General features: G+C 40.1%; 1 protein-coding gene across 3 annotated transcripts in view; it reads left to right on the forward strand.

Moving 5' to 3' along the window:
- Positions 1-24908, forward strand: part of LOC142664735 (gastrula zinc finger protein XlCGF48.2-like) — a 49171-nt gene that overhangs the window by 2123 nt on the left and 22140 nt on the right. For 2 of the 3 annotated variants that reach the window (XM_075844223.1, XM_075844138.1), the window contains exon 2: positions 23897-24041. In XM_075844223.1, the coding sequence (XP_075700338.1) occupies positions 23964-24041 (78 nt within the window). In that variant the 5' untranslated portion in view covers positions 23897-23963. Of the gene's footprint in view, positions 1-23445; positions 24042-24908 lie in introns of those variants that run through there. The other variant, XM_075844068.1, reaches the window with a different exon arrangement.

Here is a 24908-nt window from a genome sequence, read left to right on the forward strand (position 1 = left end):
CATACACACACCCCACTGCCAGGACCTTGCATACACACACATCGCACTGCCAGGACCTTACATACACACACCGCACTGCCAGGACCTTACATACACACACCGCACTGCCAGGACCTTTCATACACACATCGCACTGCCAGGACCTTACATACACACACCGCACTGCCAGGACCTTACATACATACACACACACCGCACTGCCAGGACCTTACATACACACACCGCACTGCCAGGACCTTACATACACACATCGCACTGCCAGGACCTTACACACACACACCGCACTGCCAGGACCTTACATACATACACACACCCCGCACTGCCAGGACCTTACATACAACGCACTGCCAGGACCTTACATACACAGCACTGTCAGGACCATATATACACACACTGCACCGCCAGGACCGTACATACATACATACATACACACTGCACTTCCAGGACCTTATATATAAACATGATGTTGGGAGTGAAATATCACATGTAAAGTGTCTGTAATATATGATGTATAGAATATAATATAATAGTTACAGGCGCAGTAGTCACATGATGGTGGTGGTGAGATGACGTGTTACATGTGGAGTTACTGTAATATATGATGTATAGAATATAATATAATAGTTACAGGTGCAGTAGTCACATGATGGTGGTGGTGAGATGACGTGTTACATGTGGAGTTACTGTAATATATGATGTATATAATATAATAGTTACAGGCGCAGTAGTCACATGATGGCGGTGGTGAGATGACGTGTTACATGTGGAGTTACTGTAATATATGATGTATAGAATATAATATAATAGTTACAGGCGCAGTAGTCACATGATGGCGGTGGTGAGATGACGTGTTACATGTGGAGTTACTGTAATATATGATGTATAGAATATAATATAATAGTTACAGGTGCAGTAGTCACATGATGGCGGTGGTGAGATGACGTGTTACATGTGGAGTTACTGTAATATATGATGTATAGAATATAATATAATAGTTACAGGAGCAGTAGTCACATGATGGCGGTGGTGAGATGACGTGTTACATGTGGAGTTACTGTAATATATGATGTATATAATATAATAGTTACAGGCGCAGTAGTCACATGATGGTGGTGGTGAGATGACATGTTACATGTGGAGTTACTGTAATATATGATGTATAGAATATAATAGTTACAGGTGCAGTAGTCACATGATGGCGGTGGTGAGATGACGTGTTACATGTGGAGTTACTGTAATATATGATGTATAGTATATAATATAATAGTTACAGGCGCAGTAGTCACATGATGGCGGTGGTGAGATGATGTGTTACATGTGGAGTTACTGTAATATATGATGTATAGAATATAATATAATAGTTACAGGCGCAGTAGTCACATGATGGCGGTGGTGAGATGACGTGTTACATGTGGAGTTACTGTAATATATGATGTATATAATATAATAGTTACTGGCGCAGTAGTCACATGATGGCGGTGGTGAGATGACATGTTACATGTGGAGTTACTGTAATATATGATGTATATAATATAATAGTTACAGGTGCAGTAGTCACATGATGGCGGTGGTGAGATGATGTGTTACATGTGGAGTTACTGTAATATATGATGTATATAATATAATAGTTACAGGTGCAGTAGTCACATCATGGCGGTGGTGAGATGACATGTTACATGTGGAGTTACTGTAATATATGATGTATAGAATATAATATAATAGTTACAGGCGCAGTAGTCACATGATGGTGGTGGTGAGATGACGTGTTACATGTGGAGTTACTGTAATATATGATGTATAGAATATAATATAATAGTTACAGGTGCAGTAGTCACATGATGGTGGTGGTGAGATGACGTGTTACATGTGGAGTTACTGTAATATATGATGTATAGAATATAATATAATAGTTACAGGCGCAGTAGTCACATGATGGTGGTGGTGAGATGACGTGTTACATGTGGAGTTACTGTAATATATGATGTATAGAATATAATAGTTACAGGTGCAGTAGTCACATGATGGCGGTGGTGAGATGACGTGTTACATGTGGAGTTACTGTAATATATGATGTATATAATATAATATAATAGTTACAGGTGCAGTAGTCACATGATGGTGGTGGTGAGATGACATGTTACATGTGGAGTTACTGTAATATATGATGTATATAATATAATAGTTACAGGCGCAGTAGTCACATGATGGTGGTGGTGAGATGACGTGTTACATGTGGAGTTACTGTAATATATGATGTATAGAATATAATATAATAGTTACAGGTGCAGTAGTCACATGAGGATGGTGGTGAGATGACGTGTTACATGTGGAGTTACTGTAATATATGATGTATATAATATAATATAATAGTTACAGGCGCAGTAGTCACATGATGGCGGTGGTGAGATGACATGTTACATGTGGAGTTACTGTAATATATGATGTATAGAATATAATATAATAGTTACAGGCGCAGTAGTCACATGATGGCGGTGGTGAGATGACATGTTACATGTGGAGTTACTGTAATATATGATGTATAGAATATAATATAATAGTTACAGGTGCAGTAGTCACATGATGGTGGTGATGAGATGACGTGTTACATGTGGAGTTACTGTAATATATGATGTATAGAATATAATATAATAGTTACAGGTGCAGTAGTCACATGATGGCGGTGGTGAGATGACGTGTTACATGTGGAGTTACTGTAATATATGATGTATAGAATATAATATAATAGTTACAGGCGCAGTAGTCACATGATGGCGGTGGTGAGATGACGTGTTACATGTGGAGTTACTGTAATATATGATGTATAGAATATAATATAATAGTTACAGGCGCAGTAGTCACATGATGGCGGTGGTGAGATGACGTGTTACATGTGGAGTTACTGTAATATATGATGTATAGAATATAATATAATAGTTACAGGCGCAGTAGTCACATGATGGCGGTGGTGAGATGATGTTACATGTGGAGTTACTGTAATATATGATGTATAGAATATAATATAATAGTTACAGGCGCAGTAGTCACATGATGGTGGTGGTGAGATGACGTGTTACATGTGGAGTTACTGTAATATATGATGTATAGAATATAATATAATAGTTACAGGCGCAGTAGTCACATGATGGTGGTGGTGAGATGACATGTTACATGTGGAGTTACTGTATTATATGATGTATAGAATATAATATAATAGTTACAGGCGCAGTAGTCACATGATGGCGGTGGTGAGATGACGTGTTACATGTGGAGTTACTGTAATATATGATGTATAGAATATAATCGTTACAGGTGCAGTAGTCACATGATGATGGTGGTGAGATGACGTGTTACATGTGGAGTTACTGTAATATATGATGTATAGAATATAATATAACCGTTACAGGCGCAGTAGTCACATGATGGCGGTGGTGAGATGACGTGTTACATGTGGAGTTACTGTAATATATGATGTATAGAATATAATATAATAGTTACAGGTGCAGTAGTCACATGATGGCGGCGGTGAGATGACGTGTTACATGTGGAGTTACTGTAATATATGATGTATAGAATATAATATAATAGTTACAGGCGCAGTAGTCACATGATGGCGGTGGTGAGATGACGTGTTACATGTGGAGTTACTGTAATATATGATGTATATAATATAATAGTTACAGGTGCAGTAGTCACATGATGGTGGTGGTGAGATGACATGTTACATGTAGATTTACTGTAATATATGATGTATAGAATATAATATAATAGTTACAGGCGCAGTAGTCACATGATGGTGGTGGTGAGATGACGTGTTACATGTGGAGTTACTGTAATATATGATGTATATAATATAATAGTTACAGGCGCAGTAGTCACATGATGGTGGTGGTGAGATGACGTGTTACATGTGGAGTTACTGTAATATATGATGTATAGAATATAATATAATAGTTACAGGCGCAGTAGTCACATGATGGTGGTGGTGAGATGACGTGTTACATGTGGAGTTACTGTAATATATGATGTATAGAATATAATATAATAGTTACAGGCGCAGTAGTCACATGATGGCGGTGGTGAGATGACATGTTACATGTAGATTTACTGTAATATATGATGTATAGAATATAATATAATAGTTACAGGCGCAGTAGTCACATGATGGTGGTGGTGAGATGACGTGTTACATGTGGAGTTACTGTAATATATGATGTATAGAATATAATATAATAGTTACAGGCGCAGTAGTCACATGATGGTGGTGGTGAGATGACGTGTTACATGTAGAGTTACTGTAATATATGATGTATATAATATAATAGTTACAGGCGCAGTAGTCACATGATGGCGGTGGTGAGATGACGTGTTACATGTAGAGTTACTGTAATATATGATGTATAGAATATAATATAATAGTTACAGGCGCAGTAGTCACATGATGGTGGTGGTGAGATGACGTGTTACATGTGGAGTTACTGTAATATATGATGTATAGAATATAATATAATAGTTACAGGTGCAGTAGTCACATGATGGCGGTGGTGAGATGACGTGTTACATGTGGAGTTACTGTAATATATGATGTATATAATATAATAGTTACAGGCGCAGTAGTCACATGATGGTGGTGGTGAGATGACGTGTTACATGTGGAGTTACTGTAATATATGATGTATAGAATATAATATAATAGTTACAGGCGCAGTAGTCACATGATGGCGGTGGTGAGATGACATGTTACATGTGGAGTTACTGTAATATATGATGTATAGAATATAATATAATAGTTACAGGTGCAGTAGTCACATGATGGCGGTGGTGAGATGACGTGTTACATGTGTAGTTACTGTAATATATGATGTATATAATATAATAGTTACAGGCGCAGTAGTCACATGATGGTGGTGGTGAGATGACGTGTTACATGTGGAGTTACTGTAATATATGATGTATATAATATAATAGTTACAGGCGCAGTAGTCACATGATGGTGGTGGTGAGATGACGTGTTACATGTGGAGTTACTGTAATATATGATGTATAGAATATAATATAATAGTTACAGGCGCAGTAGTCACATGATGGCGGTGGTGAGATGACGTGTTACATGTGGAGTTACTGTAATATATGATGTATAGAATATAATATAATAGTTACAGGTGCAGTAGTCACATGATGGCGGTGGTGAGATGACGTGTTACATGTGGAGTTACTGTAATATATGATGTATAGAATAGAATATAATAGTTACAGGCGCAGTAGTCACATGATGGTGGTGGCGAGATGATGTGTTACATGTGGAGTTACTGTAATATATGATGTATAGAATATAATAGTTACAGGTGCAGTAGTCACATGATGGTGGTGGTGAGATGATGTGTTACATGTGGAGTTACTGTAATATATGATGTATAGAATATAATAGATACAGGCGCAGTAGTCACATGATGGTGGTGGTGAGATGACGTGTTACATGTGGAGTTACTGTAATATATGATGTATAGAATAGAATATAATAGTTACAGGCGCAGTAGTCACATGATGGTGGTGGTGAGATGACGTGTTACATGTGGAGTTACTGTAATATATGATGTATATAATATAATATAATAGTTACAGGCGCAGTAGTCACATGATGGCGGTGGTGAGATGACGTGTTACATGTGGAGTTACTGTAATATATGATGTATAGAATATAATATAATAGTTACAGGCGCAGTAGTCACATGATGGCGGTGGTGAGATGACGTGTTACATGTGGAGTTACTGTAATATATGATGTATATAATATAATAGTTACAGGAGCAGTAGTCACATGATGGCGGTGGTGAGATGATGTGTTACATGTGGAGTTACTGTAATATATGATGTATAGAATATAATAGATACAGGCGCAGTAGTCACATGATGGTGGTGGTGAGATGACGTGTTACATGTGGAGTTACTGTAATATATGATGTATAGAATAGAATATAATAGTTACAGGCGCAGTAGTCACATGATGGTGGTGGCGAGATGATGTGTTACATGTGGAGTTACTGTAATATATGATGTATAGAATATAATAGATACAGGCGCAGTAGTCACATGATGGTGGTGGTGAGATGACGTGTTACATGTGGAGTTACTGTAATATATGATGTATAGAATATAATATAATAGTTACAGGCGCAGTAGTCACATGATGGCGGTGGTGAGATGACGTGTTACATGTGGAGTTACTGTAATATATGATGTATAGAATATAATATAATAGTTACAGGCGCAGTAGTCACATGATGGCGGTGGTGAGATGACATGTTACATGTGGAGTTACTGTAATATATGATGTATATAATATAATAGTTACAGGTGCAGTAGTCACATGATGACGGTGATGAGATGATGTGTTACATGTGGAGTTACTGTAATATATGATGTATATAATATAATAGTTACAGGTGCAGTAGTCACATGATGGCGGTGGTGAGATGACGTGTTACATGTGGAGTTACTGTAATATATGATGTATATAATATAATAGTTACAGGTGCAGTAGTCACATGATGGAGGTGGTGAGATGATGTGTTACATGTGGAGTTACTGTAATATATGATGTATAGAATATAATAGTTACAGGCGCAGTAGTCACATGATGGTGGTGGTGAGATGACGTGTTACATGTGGAGTTACTGTAATATATGATGTATAGAATATAATATAATAGTTACAGGTGCAGTAGTCACATGATGGTGGTGGTGAGATGACATGTTACATGTGGAGTTACTGTAATATATGATGTATATAATATAATAGTTACAGGTGCAGTAGTCACATGATGGCGGTGGTGAGATGACGTGTTACATGTGGAGTTACTGTAATATATGATGTATAGAATATAATATAATAGTTACAGGCGCAGTAGTCACATGATGGCGGTGGTGAGATGACGTGTTACATGTGGAGTTACTGTAATATATGATGTATATAATATAATAGTTACAGGCGCAGTAGTCACATGATGGCGGTGGTGAGATGACATGTTACATGTGGAGTTACTGTAATATATGATGTATAGAATATAATATAATAGTTACAGGCGCAGTAGTCACATGATGGCGGTGGTGAGATGACATGTTACATGTGGAGTTACTGTAATATATGATGTATATAATAGTTACAGGTGCAGTAGTCACATGATGGTGGTGGTGAGATGACGTGTTACATGTGGAGTTACTGTAATATATGATGTATATAATATAATAGTTACAGGAGCAGTAGTCACATGATGGCGGTGGTGAGATGACGTGTTACATGTGGAGTTACTGTAATATATGATGTATATAATATAATAGTTACAGGAGCAGTAGTCACATGATGGCGGTGGTGAGATGACGTGTTACATGTGGAGTTACTGTAATATATGATGTATAGAATATAATATAATAGTTACAGGTGCAGTAGTCACATGATGGCGGTGGAGAGATGATGTGTTACATGTGGAGTTACTGTAATATATGATGTATAGAATATAATATAATAGTTACAGGCGCAGTAGTCACATGATGGCGGTGGTGAGATGACATGTTACATGTGGAGTTACTGTAATATATGATGTATAGAATATAATATAATAGTTACAGGCGCAGTAGTCACATGATGGCGGTGGTGAGATGACGTGTTACATGTGGAGTTACTGTAATATATGATGTATAGAATATAATAGTTACAGGTGCAGTAGTCACATGATGGCGGTGGTGAGATGAGGTGTTACATGTGGAGTTACTGTAATATATGATGTATAGAATATAATAGTTACAGGTGCAGTAGTCACATGATGGTGGTGGTGAGATGACATGTTACATGTGGAGTTACTGTAATATATGATGTATATAATATAATAGTTACAGGCGCAGTAGTCACATGATGGTGGTGGTGAGATGACGTGTTACATGTGGAGTTACTGTAATATATGATGTATAGAATATAATATAATAGTTACAGGCGCAGTAGTCACATGATGGAGGTGGTGAGATGATGTGTTACATGTGGAGTTACTGTAATATATGATGTATATAATATAATAGTTACAGGTGCAGTAGTCACATGATGGAGGTGGTGAGATGATGTGTTACATGTGGAGTTACTGTAATATATGATGTATAGAATATAATAGTTACAGGTGCAGTAGTCACATGATGGCGGTGGTGAGATGACTTGTTACATGTGGAGTTACTGTAATATATGATGTATATAATATAATAGTTACAGGTGCAGTAGTCACATGATGGAGGTGGTGAGATGATGTGTTACATGTGGAGTTACTGTAATATATGATGTATAGAATATAATAGTTACAGGCGCAGTAGTCACATGATGGTGGTGGTGAGATGACATGTTACATGTGGAGTTACTGTAATATATGATGTATATAATATAATAGTTACAGGTGCAGTAGTCACATGATGGCGGTGGTGAGATGACGTGTTACATGTGGAGTTACTGTAATATATGATGTATAGAATATAATATAATAGTTACAGGCGCAGTAGTCACATGATGGCGGTGGTGAGATGACGTGTTACATGTGGAGTTACTGTAATATATGATGTATAGAATATAATAGTTACAGGCGCAGTAGTCACATGATGGTGGTGAGATGACATGTTACATGTGGAGTTACTGTAATATATGATGTATAGAATATAATATAATAGTTACAGGCGCAGTAGTCACATGATGGCGGTGGTGAGATGACATGTTACATGTGGAGTTACTGTAATATATGATGTATAGAATATAATATAATGGTTACAGGTGCAGCAGTCACATGATGGCGGTGGTGAGATGACGTGTTACATGTGGAGTTACTGTAATATATGATGTATAGAATATAATATAATAGTTACAGGCGCAGTAGTCACATGATGGCGGTGGTGAGATGACGTGTTACATGTGGAGTTACTGTAATATATGATGTATATAATAGTTACAGGTGCAGTAGTCACATGATGGTGGTGGTGAGATGACGTGTTACATGTGGAGTTACTGTAATATATGATGTATATAATATAATAGTTACAGGTGCAGTAGTCACATGATGGCGGTGGTGAGATGATGTGTTACATGTGGAGTTACTGTAATATATGATGTATAGAATATAATATAATAGTTACAGGCGCAGTAGTCACATGATGGCGGTGGTGAGATGACGTGTTACATGTGGAGTTACTGTAATATATGATGTATAGAATATAATATAATAGTTACAGGCGCAGTAGTCACATGATGGAGGTGGTGAGATGACGTGTTACATGTGGAGTTACTGTAATATATGATGTATAGAATATAATATAATAGTTACAGGCGCAGTAGTCACATGATGGCGGTGGTAAGATGACGTGTTACATGTGGAGTTACTGTAATATATGATGTATAGAATATAATATAATAGTTACAGGTGCAGTAGTCACATGATGGCGGTGGTAAGATGACGTGTTACATGTGGAGTTACTGTAATATATGATGTATAGAATATAATATAATAGTTACAGGTGCAGTAGTCACATGATGGCGGTGGTGAGATGACATGTTACATGTGGAGTTACTGTAATATATGATGTATATAATATAATAGTTACAGGCGCAGTAGTCACATGATGGTGGTGGTGAGATGACGTGTTACATGTGGAGTTACTGTAATATATGATGTATATAATATAATAGTTACAGGAGCAGTAGTCACATGATGGTGGTGGTGAGATGATGTGTTACATGTGGAGTTACTGTAATATATGATGTATAGAATATAATATAATAGTTACAGGCGCAGTAGTCACATGATGGTGGTGGTGAGATGACGTGTTACATGTGGAGTTACTGTAATATATGATGTATATAATATAATAGTTACAGGAGCAGTAGTCACATGATGGTGGTGGTGAGATGACGTGTTACATGTGGAGTTACTGTAATATATGATGTATAGAATATAATAGTTACAGGCGCAGTAGTCACATGATGGCGGTGGTGAGATGACGTGTTACATGTGGAGTTACTGTAATATATGATGTATAGAATATAATATAATAGTTACAGGCGCAGTAGTCACATGATGGTGGTGGTGAGATGACATGTTACATGTGGAGTTACTGTAATATATGATGTATAGAATATAATAGTTACAGGCGCAGTAGTCACATGATGGCGGTGGTGAGATGACGTGTTACATGTGGAGTTACTGTAATATATGATGTATAGAATATAATATAATAGTTACAGGCGCAGTAGTCACATGATGGCGGTGGTGAGATGACGTGTTACATGTGGAGTTACTGTAATATATGATGTATATAATATAATAGTTACAGGAGCAGTAGTCACATGATGGCGGTGGTGAGATGACGTGTTACATGTGGAGTTACTGTAATATATGATGTATAGAATATAATAGTTACAGGCGCAGTAGTCACATGATGGAGGTGGTGAGATGACATGTTACATGTGGAGTTACTGTAATATATGATGTATATAATATAATAGTTACAGGCGGAGTAGTCACATGATGGCGGTGGTGAGATGACATGTTACATGTGGAGTTACTGTAATATATGATGTATATAATATAATAGTTACAGGCGCAGTAGTCACATGATGGCGGTGGTGAGATGACGTGTTACATGTGGAGTTACTGTAATATATGATGTATAGAATATAATATAATAGTTACAGGCGCAGTAGTCACATGATGGCGGTGGTGAGATGACGTGTTACATGTGGAGTTACTGTAATATATGATGTATATAATATAGTTACAGGTGCAGTAGTCACATGATGGTGGTGGTGAGATGACATGTTACATGTGGAGTTACTGTAATATATGATGTATAGAATATAATAGTTACAGGCGCAGTAGTCACATGATGGCGGTGGTGAGATGACATGTTACATGTGGAGTTACTGTAATATATGATGTATAGAATATAATATAATCGTTACAGGCGCAGTAGTCACATGATGGTGGTGGTGAGATGACATGTTACATGTGGAGTTACTGTAATATATGATGTATAGAATATAATAGTTACAGGCGCAATAGTCACATGATGGCGGTGGTGAGATGACGTGTTACATGTGGAGTTACTGTAATATATGATGTATAGAATATAATATAATAGTTACAGGCGCAGTAGTCACATGATGGCGGTGGTGAGATGACGTGTTACATGTGGAGTTACTGTAATATATGATGTATAGAATATAATATAATAGTTACAGGCGCAGTAGTCACATGATGGCGGTGGTGAGATGACGTGTTACATGTGGAGTTACTGTAATATATGATGTATATAATATAATGGTTACAGGTGCAGTAGTCACATGATGGTGGTGGTGAGATGACGTGTTACATGTGGAGTTACTGTAATATATGATGTATAGAATATAATAGTTACAGGTGCAGTAGTCACATGATGGCGGTGGTGAGATGACGTGTTACATGTGGAGTTACTGTAATATATGATGTATAGAATATAATAGTTACAGGTGCAGTAGTCACATGATGGTGGTGGTGAGATGACGTGTTACATGTGGAGTTACTGTAATATATGATGTATAGAATATAATATAATAGTTACAGGCGCAGTAGTCACATGATGGCGGTGGTGAGATGACGTGTTACATGTGGAGTTACTGTAATATATGATGTATAGAATATAATATAATAGTTACAGGCGCAGTAGTCACATGGTGGCGGTGGTGAGATGACGTGTTACATGTGGAGTTACTGTAATATATGATGTATAGAATATAATATAATAGTTACAGGCGCAGTAGTCACATGGTGGCGGTGGTGAGATGATGTGTTACATGTGGAGTTACTGTAATATTTGATGTATAGAATATAATCGTTACAGGCGCAGTAGTCACATGATGGTGGTGGTGAGATGACGTGTTACATGTGGAGTTACTGTAATATATGATGTATAGAATATAATCGTTACAGGCGCAGTAGTCACATGATAGCGGTGGTGAGATGATGTGTTACATGTGGAGTTACTGTAATATATGATGTATATAATATAATAGTTACAGGTGCAGTAGTCACATGATGGTGGTGGTGAGATGACGTGTTACATGTGGAGTTACTGTAATATATGATGTATATAATATAATAGTTACAGGCGCAGTAGTCACATGATGGCGGTGGTGAGATGACGTGTTACATGTGGAGTTACTGTAATATATGATGCATAGAATATAATAGTTACAGGTGCAGTAGTCACATGATGGCGGTGGTGAGATGACGTGTTACATGTGGAGTTACTGTAATATATGATGTATATAATATAATAGTTACAGGTGCAGTAGTCACATGATGGTGGTGGTGAGATGATGTGTTACATGTGGAGTTACTGTAATATATGATGTATAGAATATAATAGTTACAGGTGCAGTAGTCACATGATGGTGGTGGTGAGATGACGTGTTACATGTGGAGTTACTGTAATATATGATGTATAGAATATAATAGTTACAGGTGCAGTAGTCACATGATGGCGGTGGTGAGATGACGTGTTACATGTGGAGTTACTGTAATATATGATGTATAGAATATAATATAATAGTTACAGGCGCAGTAGTCACATGATGGCGGTGGTGAGATGACGTGTTACATGTGGAGTTACTGTAATATATGATGTATAGAATATAATATAATAGTTACAGGTGCAGTAGTCACATGATGGCGGTGGTGAGATGACATGTTACATGTGGAGTTACTGTAATATATGATGTATATAATATAATTGTTACAGGCGCAGTAGTCACATGATGGCGGTGGTGAGATGACGTGTTACATGTGGAGTTACTGTAATATATGATGTATAGAATATAATAGTTACAGGCGCAGTAGTCACATGATGGTGGTGGTGAGATGATGTGTTACATGTGGAGTTACTGTAATATATGATGTATAGAATATAATAGTTACAGGTGCAGTAGTCACATGATGGCGGTGGTGAGATGACGTGTTACATGTGGAGTTACTGTAATATATGATGTATAGAATATAATATAATAGTTACAGGTGCAGTAGTCACATGATGGTGGTGGTGAGATGACGTGTTACATGTGGAGTTACTGTAATATATGATGTATATAATATAATAGTTACAGGTGCAGTAGTCACATGATGGTGGTGGTGAGATGACGTGTTACATGTGGAGTTACTGTAATATATGATGTATATAATATAATTGTTACAGGCGCAGTAGTCACATGATGGCGGTGGTGAGATGACGTGTTACATGTGGAGTTACTGTAATATATGATGTATAGAATATAATAGTTACAGGTGAAGTAGTCACATGATGGCGGTGGTGAGATGACGTGTTACATGTGGAGTTACTGTAATATATGATGTATAGAATATAATATAATAGTTACAGGTGCAGTAGTCACATGATGGAGGTGGTGAGATGACGTGTTACATGTGGAGTTACTGTAATATATGATGTATAGAATATAATATAATAGTTACAGGTGCAGTAGTCACATGATGATGGTGGTGGTGAGATGACGTGTTACATGTGGAGTTACTGTAATATATGATGTATATAATATAATAGTTACAGGCGCAGTAGTCACATGATGGTGGTGGTGAGATGACGTGTTACATGTGGAGTTACTGTAATATATGATGTATATAATATAATAGTTACAGGTGCAGTAGTCACATGATGGCGGTGGTGAGATGACGTGTTACATGTGGAGTTACTGTAATATATGATGTATATAATATAATTGTTACAGGCGCAGTAGTCACATGATGGCGGTGGTGAGATGACGTGTTACATGTGGAGTTACTGTAATATATGATGTATAGAATATAATAGTTACAGGTGAAGTAGTCACATGATGGCGGTGGTGAGATGACGTGTTACATGTGGAGTTACTGTAATATATGATGTATATAATATAATAGTTACAGGCGCAGTAGTCACATGATGGTGGTGGTGAGATGACGTGTTACATGTGGAGTTACTGTAATATATGATGTATAGAATATAATATAATAGTTACAGGTGCAGTAGTCACATGATGGCGGTGGTGAGATGATGTGTTACATGTGTAGTTACTGTAATATATGATGTATAGAATATAATATAATAGTTACAGGCGCAGTAGTCACATGATGGAGGTGGTGAGATGACGTGTTACATGTGGAGTTACTGTAATATATGATGTATAGAATATAATATAATCGTTACAGGCGCAGTAGTCACATGATGGTGGTGGTGAGATGACGTGTTACATGTGGAGTTACTGTAATATATGATGTATAGAATATAATAGTTACAGGCGCAGTAGTCACATGATGGCGGTGGTGAGATGACGTGTTACATGTGGAGTTACTGTAATATATGATGTATAGAATATAATAGTTACAGGCGCAGTAGTCACATGATGGCGGTGGTGAGATGACGTGTTACATGTGGAGTTACTGTAATATATGATGTATAGAATATAATATAATAGTTACAGGTGCAGTAGTCACATGATGGTGGTGGTGAGATGACGTGTTACATGTGGAGTTACTGTAATATATGATGTATAGAATATAATATAATAGTTACAGGTGCAGTAGTCACATGATGGTGGTGGTGAGATGACGTGTTACATGTGGAGTTACTGTAATATATGATGTATAGAATATAATATAATAGTTACAGGCGCAGTAGTCACATGATGGCGGTGGTGAGATGACGTGTTACATGTGGAGTTACTGTAATATATGATGTATAGAATATAATATAATAGTTACAGGCGCAGTAGTCACATGATGGTGGTGGTGAGATGACATGTTACATGTGGAGTTACTGTAATATATGATGTATAGAATATAATATAATAGTTACAGGTGCAGTAGTCACATGATGGTGGTGGTGAGATGACATGTTACATGTGGAGTTACTGTAATATATGATGTATAGAATATAATATAATCGTTACAGGCGCAGTAGTCACATGATGGCGGTGGTGAGATGTTACATGTGGAGTTACTGTAATATATGATGTATAGAATATAATATAATAGTTACAGGCGCAGTAGTCACATGATGGTGGTGGTGAGATGACGTGTTACATGTGGAGTTACTGTAATATATGATGTATAGAATATAATATAATAGTTACAGGTACAGTAGTCACATGATGGCGGTGGTGAGATGACTTGTTACATGTGGAGTTACTGTAACATATGATGTATATAATATAATTGTTACAGGCGCAGTAGTCACCATTTGGCCTACTGGGGATTTTCTAGTGCGAAGTCATGTATGCAGAAGCATCTGAGGTACCAGTACAGTTGAAACCCGCAAGAACTACACCCTTAAGGCATTCATCTAGAGGTGTAGTGAGCATTTTGACCGGAGACCTACACCCCATAAACTGTAATGTGGGTTCTTCCGGGTATGGCAATACCCTACATGTGGCTGTTATCAGCTGCCTGGGCACACAGCAGGGCTCAGAGGGGAAAGACGAGGGGGGATAAGCTGTGCGGAGTGCATCAGGGTAAGTAAAATTGGGGTAAATTATAAACCAAGGGATGTATGATAAATTTTAAAACTGACTTTCATACAGAGCTCTGGTTATTCGGGACACGTGTCACATTGATATATTGTGTCATCCCTTATAGCAGACTTTGCACCTCTTTTGACTTTGGAATGCATTGTAGTTTTCTTGGGGTGCATGCGGCTTTTTGATCAGTTTTTATTCTATTTTTAGGTGGCGTGGTGACTAATAAACTGCAATTCTACTATTGTTTTTTTATTCTTTTTTTTTTACTGCGTGCACCGTGCGCTATAAATGACATATTAACTTTATTCTGCGGGGCGATACGATTACGGCGATACCAGATGTTTATAGTTTTTTTTTTATGTCTTATGGCGTTTGCACAATAAAATACGTTTTGTAAACGTTTTGTAAACAATCATTTACTTTTTGTGTTACCTTATTCTAAGAGCCATGACGTTTTTATTTTTCAATCAATAAAGCCGTGCGAGAACTTATTTTTTGCGTAACGAACTGTAGTTTCGATCAGTACCATTTTTCGGTACATTCGACTTTTTGTTCTCTTTTTATTCCATTTTTTGGGAGGTGAAGTGACAATTGTGATTGTGGTTCGGTTTATTATTATTTTCCTTTACGGCGTTCACCGTGCGGGATAAATAACGAAATAATTTTTTGTAGTTCAGGCCGTTACGGACGCGGCGATACCAATTATGTACAGTTTATTTGTTTGTTTATATATTTTTATTAACCCCTTTAGGACACAGCCTGTTTTGGCCTTGTGGACACTGCCTATTTTTTCAAATCTGACATGTGTCACTTTATGTGGTAATAACTCCGGAATGCTTTTACCTATCCAAGCGATTCTGAGATTGTTTTCTCGTGACATATTGTACTTTATGTTAGTGGAAAAATTTGGTCGATAAATTCAATATTTATTTGTGAAAAACTTCAAATTTTAGCAAAAATTTGCAAAAATTAGCATTTTTCTAAATTTAAATGTATTTGCTTGTGAAACAGATAGTAATACCACACAAAATAGTTACTAGTTAACATCCCCCATATGTCTACTTTATGTTTGCATCATTTTTTTTCACGTACTTTTATTTTTCTAGGACGTTACGAGGCTTAGAACTTTAGCAGCAATTTCTCATATTTTCAATAAAATTTCAAAAGGCTATTTTTTCAGGGACCAGTTCAGTTCTGAAGTGGCTTTGAGGGCCTTATATATTAGAAAGTCCCCATAAATCACCCCATTTTGAAAACTGTACCCCTCAAGGTATTCAAAACCACATTCAGAAAATATTTTAACCCTTTAGGCATTTCACAGGAATTAAGGCGAAGTAGAGGTGAAATTTACAAATTTCATTTTTTTTGCCGAAATTCATTTGTAATAAAAAAAAATCTGTAACAAAGAAGGTTTTACCAGAGAAACACAACTCAATATTTATTGCCCAAATTCTGCAGATTTTAGAAATATCCAACATGTGGCCCTAGTGTGCTAATGGACTGAAACACAGGCCTCAGAAGCAAAGGAGCACCTAGTGGATCGCAATCGAGCCCCGCATGTAACGGGTTAATAGCCGAAATCAGCGGCGATGAGCCGCTGATCGGCAACACTGGAGAGTGTCAGCTGTCGGGGACAGCTGATCTCCAAGTTCCCGATGCACACTGTCGCCGACAGTGTGCATCGTGAACGGCACAGTGACTTTCTGTCACTCTGACAGGAAGCCTATCAGGACCAGCCGAAGGTTGGTCATTATGGGCTTCCGTCCATGGCAGACCCGGAAGCCATTGTTTGGCTTCCGTTTGCCATACTAACTATCGGCAGACCCCGCGATTTCGGACGGGGGTCTGCCGATTTGTTAGAAACCCCTAAAATTCGGCGATTGCACCCGATCGCCGAATTTAAGGGGTTAATGCGCCGAAATCAGCGGCAAAGGACCGCTGGCCGGCAAGAGGGGAGTGTCAGCTGTCGGCGACAGCTGACCTCCTGGTTCCCGGTGCACACTGTCGCCGACAGTGTGCACCGGGATTAACTCAGTAACTGTACGTCCTCGTGCGGGAAGTAACTTCCCGCAACGACGGACAGTTACGTCCTGGTGCGGATAGGGGTTAATAATAAATGACTGATAAGGGAAAAAGGGGGATTTTTACTTTTAATACTTTTAAAACTTTTATTTTCTTATTTTTACACAACTTTTTTTTTTTTTTTTACTGTATTACTTTGTCCCACTAGGGGACTTGAGGGCAGGAGGCCCTGATCGCAATTCTAATACACTGCACTACATGCGTAGTGCAGTGTATTAGAACTGTCAGCTACTCACTGACAGCAAGCATAGTGGGTCCTGACGTCAGGACCCACTAGGCTTCCGTCTATGGCATAGCCGGACGCCATTGTTTGGTGTCCGGTTGCCATAGTCACCATCGCCGGCCGCTATCGCGTAGCAGGCCGGCGATGGCAGCTTAACCCCTAAAAAGCCGCGATCTCTATAGAACGCGGCTTTTAAGGGGTTAATCAGCGGGGACACCACGATCGGTCCCCGCTGTAGGAGCTGTGACAGCTGCTGAACAAGACAGCAGCTGTCACAGCTCCTGCATGTGTCGGGAGGACGGCCGAAACGGCCGTTACTCCCGAGACGTACTATTCCGTCATGGAGCGCGAACGATACAGCTGCCATGACGTAATAGTATGTCCAGGAGCGGGAAGGGGTTAAGTCTAGCCCTGGGAGAATCATACAGAAGCCGAACCCACTTAACAAAGGTGTCTCCAAAGCCAAGACATTTCAGAGTGGCCCAGAGATACTTCCACTCAACACTGTCAAAGGCCTTAGCCGCGTCAAGTGACGCCACTGCCTTAGCACCCTCAACAGATTGTGTCATCTGAAGATTTAGAAACAGTCTCCTAAGGTTAACAGCCAAGTACATATCTGGCATAAAGCCTGCATGGTCCTGATGTACCACTCTTGATATTATACGGGATACTCGATTAACCAGGAGTTTCGACAATCTTGACGTCAACTGTTAATAGGGATATCAGTCTATAGGAGTCAGGTTGTCGGACATCCTTACCGGGTTTGGGACATAAGACAATAATAGCATCCGTCATGGATGTTGGGACACGTCCCAGAGAAATGGCCCCTTGATATACCTCAAGTAGTTGTGGTAACAGCTCGTCTTTGTATAATTTAAACACCTCCAATGGAAGGCCATCCACCCCAGGGGACTTATCATTAGCCATGGATGCAAGGGCTTTCTCCAATTCAATCAGTGTAAGCGGAGCATCCAACTCTGTCATGTCCTCTGGAGACAGAAAGGGCATATCTAGTCCCTGGAAAAAACGATCTAATTCTTCAGAAGAGGGGTCCGCCTTGGAACTATATATATGTTTGCATAATACTGTCTCAGAATCTCAAGTATCTCTGGGGAGGTGTCCACTACCACTCCCGTATCATCATACAACATTTTTTTTTTTAATGTCTTGTTGTGCTCTGGAGCCTACAGCTAGCAAATGTCCCGCCTTTTCTCCTTCCTCAAAAAAAACCACTGTTTCTGGCAGAAACGTCTATGGTTTGCCTTTGTCAATAGATATTGACGGAGCTGTTCCTGGGCCTCCCCCTGACACCTTTCAGACGGGTCCTGTATTAATGCCACTTCCACTCTCTGCACATCACCCCTGAAGCTTTGTTCTTGGGCCCTAGAAGACTATTTGACCTTATTGCCCTCTCTAATCAGGGTGCCCCGGAGGAAGGCTTTCATGGCATCCCGTACCACAAGAGGTGATGCAGAGCCCACATTATACGAAAAGAACGCTAGGATTTGTGCCTGAACAGGGACTCTAGGGGTTAGGATTTTCAACCAGTAAGGATTAAACCTCCAGAGACCCATTGTTTTACTTCCCATGGGAGGCAACCCCAGGGACACCTGTACTGGAGAGTGGTCAGATAATCCCCTAGTCAAGTATTTCACTTCCCATAACATACCCAAGGCTGGGTTCTTTCCCAGGACCAAGTCAATTCGAGATAGAGTGCCATGTGTGGTAGAGAGAGAGAAATAACATCTAGAGTCTGGGAATCTGGAGCACCACAGATATATCAATGCCACTTCATTAAGTATCTTACCAAAAGGTGTCAAACCTCTCCCACCAGAGAGTGCTCTTCCCACTGCCCTATCAATAGAATTATCTATAGTATTATTAAAGTCACCCATTATCATCCAGGGTGCTTGCGGAGCATGTCTGGTAAACTGTAGTATTCTCTGAAGGACATCACCCGAGTAGGGCGGTGGAACATACACCGTCGCTATAATACATAGGGAATAAAATAGTTTACTATATAAAGGGAAGGGACCTTCATCAATTTCAGAGCTAAGACATTCAAATGGGATACCATGATGAAAAAGAATGCTCACCCCCCCCTAGAGTAGGTGGTGTGAGTGGCATGAAATGCCTGCCCTTTCCATGGTTTCTCAAGCAAAGATAGCTTATCTGGGGTCATATGTGTCTCCTGTAGGCACATCACCAAGGGCTTAGGGTCCTTAACAAAATCAAAAACAGCTCTCCGTTTTGTAGCATCCCCAAGACCTCTAATATTCCACAATATGAATTTTACGCAGGTAGCCATAACACGCCATGTATGTAGAATAATAGAAGATGAACAACATTTGCTATGAGCGTAGTAGGATTCAAACCCTCCCTAATTCCCCCCCCCCCCCAAACTAAAACCCCAGAACTAAAAAAACAGAGCCCCATCCAACAATTCCCTTAAGGTGCAACCCAGGGACCTGGGCTAAAACATATACAGAGTCCAGCAAAGCAGCTGCTCCTATCGGGGTACAGCCAGTCCGCTGGGGTTCAGGAGCAGGTTAAAGAATCACAGCCTTATAATAAACCGGTATAAATACATAAGGACTAACTGCTGTCGTCTATTGCATCCTGCTAAAAAAAAAATGCAATATAGAAAGAAATTCAGGGCTAAGTGCAAATTCCCCCATTACCTGTCTGTAACACAGGAGAAGAAAAGGAAAGGAAACAGGAAAAATTAAATGCACCTCCGCTCCTCCCTCCCCCTCCTATAGCAGAGCATCAAGCCACACTTGTCAAGGGAGAAAAACACAAACGTAGTCCAGGAAAGTCCATGGCACCAGGAATACTCACGCCACCCCGGTAGCAGTACAAATTGAGATAGAACATCGGAAGGAAAGACAGAGACGGGAAAGGCAGTAGCTCTTATCCATCAAAGTGCCGGGTATGCGTATACAAGAAGTCTGTGAGGAGGATTTAGTAGACGTTTCTCATGCTGATCCAGCCATCTCACCGCCATCTTCTGGTGTTCAAAGAATTGTGTAGTCCCTAAGGCAACCACCAGTAAGCGGGCCGGTTGCAACATAGCATATGGAACCTGAAGAGCCCTCAGATGCCGCTTCACATCCAAGAATTGTGATCTTTTCTTCTGAACGTCCATAGAGTAGTCTGCATACAAGGATATTCGTCTGCCATCCATCAATAGGTCAGGGTGATCTCTAGCTTTACGAAATAGAACGTCGCGGTCTCTGTAGTGCAGAATTTTTGCTAGCATAGTACGTGGAGGACTGCCCGGCGGTAATGGTCTCAAAGGAACTCGGTGTGCCCTCTCTACCGCAAACAGCGGAGTCAGGTTATCTTTGCCAAAGTTTTTAAGTAGCCAGGATTCAATATATTCTGTGGGAGTAGACCCCTCTACCTTTTCCAGCATACCGACTATGCGTATATTGTTTCGCCTAAAGCGATTTTCAAATTATCCTGCTTCGCTTTAATGGCAACAATATCATCAGAATGGTTGTCCACTCCCCTCTGCAAAGGTGTAAGCACATCCTCAACTTCACTAACCCGTTGTTCCATGGCACTGGTTCTCTCAGAGATCTTTTTAACATCCTGCCGGAGAAAAGAGATGTCCTCCTTTACACTGCCAACTTGAAAAGCCGAAGATTTGTGGCAGTGAGCAATAGCCTTCATCACATCAGATAGTGTAAGCATTGGCTGAACAGTAATTTTTCCCTGCACAGCCGCACCCATATCGTTCTCATGCTCCAGATCCAGGGAACATGGCGGCATCTACTCCCCTGCATCCACATCTTCCTCACTCACTGCTTTCTGAGTAGAATCGGTTGGCAGGACCTGTGATGCCATGGTGCTGTCTGAGGAGGCATGACAGGCATACTTGCTAAGCCGTGCTGCAGCCTCCTGCTGCTAGTCTGAGGCATGGCTAGCACACGCAGATGTCTGTTGCACGGCGCCATCTTGGGCTTCCTTCTCTCCCCCTTTTCCTGACTTCCCCTTCGCCATGATGCCTCGTAAGAGGCTCGGAGTGATGCCGAAATGTGACCGGAGTAAGCCCCCACAGGGTAGGACTCTCATAGAAGTCCCAGGTACAGAATAACGGGCACTGAAGGGGAAAATGTCAGGATCCCAGCAGGTGCTCACGGCTGCTCGTCCGCTCACATCGCTTGCCGGCTCCGCCCCCTCATTATTTCTTCTTGAATGGCGTAAAGGCTTCGTTCACATCTGCGTTCAGTGTTTCCATTATTCTGGTCCGTTACAAGACCAGAGCAACGAAAATACAGAAAGCACCGAATCAGTTACATGACAGACACGAGTGATGCCTCACAGAACCTATTGACTTTAATGGTTTGTGTCGTGGTGTCAGCATGCTATGCTGTTTTATCCACCTTTTGTGATCGTAGATGTGAACGAAGGCTAAACTATACAATATGTCGTGACCAATTCAATGAAATCTCTCGTTATCCAGTAAATAAACCTATGTGTTAAATGTAGAAGTAATTTTATCATATGAGTCTATTGGCGATAGATGACTGACGGATGGCAGCGTTCGGAGGGATACGGTTTTTACATGTTTAGCATTTTGCACTATGCATCTCGGGTTATGTCAGATTTGGAGAAAGTAATGGAGGACACATCTGTAGGTAACGGATATAAGTCGGCAGTGGCGAGGAAGAGCCACATATTAACACAGTACTGTGTCTATGTACACGGGGGGGGGGGGGCAGAGTGTTAGGTCAGTGGCCCAGTCATTAACCCTTTATATCACGCTCCTGGTCGCCATCTTTGTGCCCGTTCATCCTGTTTTCGGGCTGCTCTCCTCTTTTTATTCTCCTCAATCCTGGGACATTGTACTGTAATAATATAATACGTTCTTCATACTATCACCATAAATAAGAGCATAAGAAACCAGTGTCGTCCTGGCAATAGTGGCGTCGTACAGAAGTCTGTGTATTTATTAACACCGGAGATTTATACGTCCGTCTTATGGAGATCGCTGGAGTAAAATACGATTCTCAATAAATGTGTAGCGTCCATGGCCGCGGGTCGTCGAGTTTAATTAAAGGGCCATGAAAACAATCATCATCATCAACTCACATGATTTCCTGGTTTAGAAGAAGGCCTCTGCCACTTCTGATCCTTGCATGAGCGTTGTCATACCCAAAGTTTGTCTATACAAATGGTCTCCTAGTGTTTCCCAGTTCCCAGTGTTCTCTGTTCCTGTAACCTGTATCCCGTGCTATCCTGGTCGATTGCCGTGCTGAGCTGAAGTCGTGCTGTGCTGTATTCCTCGCCTGTCCTGCTTCACCACGCCTGACGTCTACCTGCTACCTATTCCCAGCCGAGCCTGCCTTGCTACTGTCCGAGCTGCCACAGGTACCCTATACGAACTATAGACTGTAACCTGCGCCCTGTTGGCTAGCTGCCATACCGCCAAGGCGGTACGGGCCAGTGGGTCCACGAACACAATGTGACAAAATGAGTCTTCTCTGACTATCCGCGAACCACATAGTGAAATATAAGAGGAGCCGGCGTAGATTTCCTCTCTAATATATATATATATATATATATATATATATATACGTCTGGTCCTGACGCAAATTGTGGTAAATGTGTTGTGCTTCGGGAGCCCCGTCATGCTGAGCTCCACCTACTTTTTAGAGAAGTGGTTTAAGCGACAGTTCGTAAATGTTCAGAATGGGGATCCCCCGACCAGCCTGGTGATTTGATGCCTGCATCCAGGTGGTGAATGAATGGAGAGGTGACCACACATGTGAATGACTCTCTTCATTCACTTGTATACGAGTTAGAAACAGCCGAGCAGGGCCAGCGGTGGAGCCGCATCTATCAGACATTTCTGGCATATCCTGGGCAGAAATGTCCGTGTTGGGAATACCCCTTTAATCCATGTGGTGACTGCTCTGAGAAGCTGTTTCTCTCAATGCTCAATAAGTTAGGTTCTGTATTTCACACATGATGTTGCCCCTGTATGATTTCCATCTTTTCCTTTCTTCATAAACACGTCTGCAGTATTAGATCCTCCAGTTTTCTCATCTTCTCCTCCACAACGTTTCTTCTCCTGAATGACCCACCAAGGATGGACAAGGACAGGAATGAGATGAGCAGAAGAATATTAAACTTCACCTTGGAGATCATCTACCTGTTGAGTGGAGAGGTAAACTTTTCTACATTATAGAACATGTCACACATAGGGAAGGGACAATACATAATAGGAAAAATCCAGTGTCCTGTATAACAGCGTCCAGACCTTCCAAGTGACGTCAAGAAGCCAACAGCAGAAAAGCTGAAGATCAGCCACCAATATGGTCAGTTGTGTTTTATGTCACCAATGCAGCAATAGTAATGTTGTAGAGCAATGAGAATGACAAGAAGGGGGAACCAGGAGGATCTGGATGATATCTACATACAAACATAGAAGTTGACGGCAGGAGGAGGGCACATGCTCCATCTAGTCACCCCCAATATTGTTTCCTTTTCTGACATTGCTTCTGACCCCCCCACACACACAAAACTATTGTCTAATTATCTTTCTACTGAGGGGGGAATACTGTGTGCAGTTCTGGAGACCACCTCTACAAAAAAGACATTGAGAAAAACTGAGCCAAAGACTACTACAAGAATGGTGGAAAGTCTCAAGCATAAAGCTTAAAGTGTACCTCCGATTTATAAAATAATTTACATAAATCAATAATGCAAGCGGAGATAAGAAAGTCTAATATATCTAATTACAGAAAAATGCCTCTTTCTCATTTCCACTTATCACCCTGCTGCCACCACAACCTCCCCCTCAAATGTTCACTCAGTTTTCACTCATAGAATGCGTAGAGTAAAGAGTGTCTTCTCAGCTTCACTGAGGGTTTGGGTTACAGCTGCCCACAGAAGTCTATGGAGAGGGGAGGAAGGAGCAGCTGCAGAGAAACAGACGCTATTGCTTCTAATACGTTTTTACTACCTCCATCTTAGTGCTGGATTCTCAGCTACACTCTCCTCCATGCGGCTGCTGGTTCTGAGTATATGTGAT

The sequence above is a fragment of the Rhinoderma darwinii genome, chromosome 1 (genome assembly GCF_050947455.1).
Source record: "Rhinoderma darwinii isolate aRhiDar2 chromosome 1, aRhiDar2.hap1, whole genome shotgun sequence".
Lineage (NCBI taxonomy): Eukaryota > Metazoa > Chordata > Amphibia > Anura > Rhinodermatidae > Rhinoderma > Rhinoderma darwinii.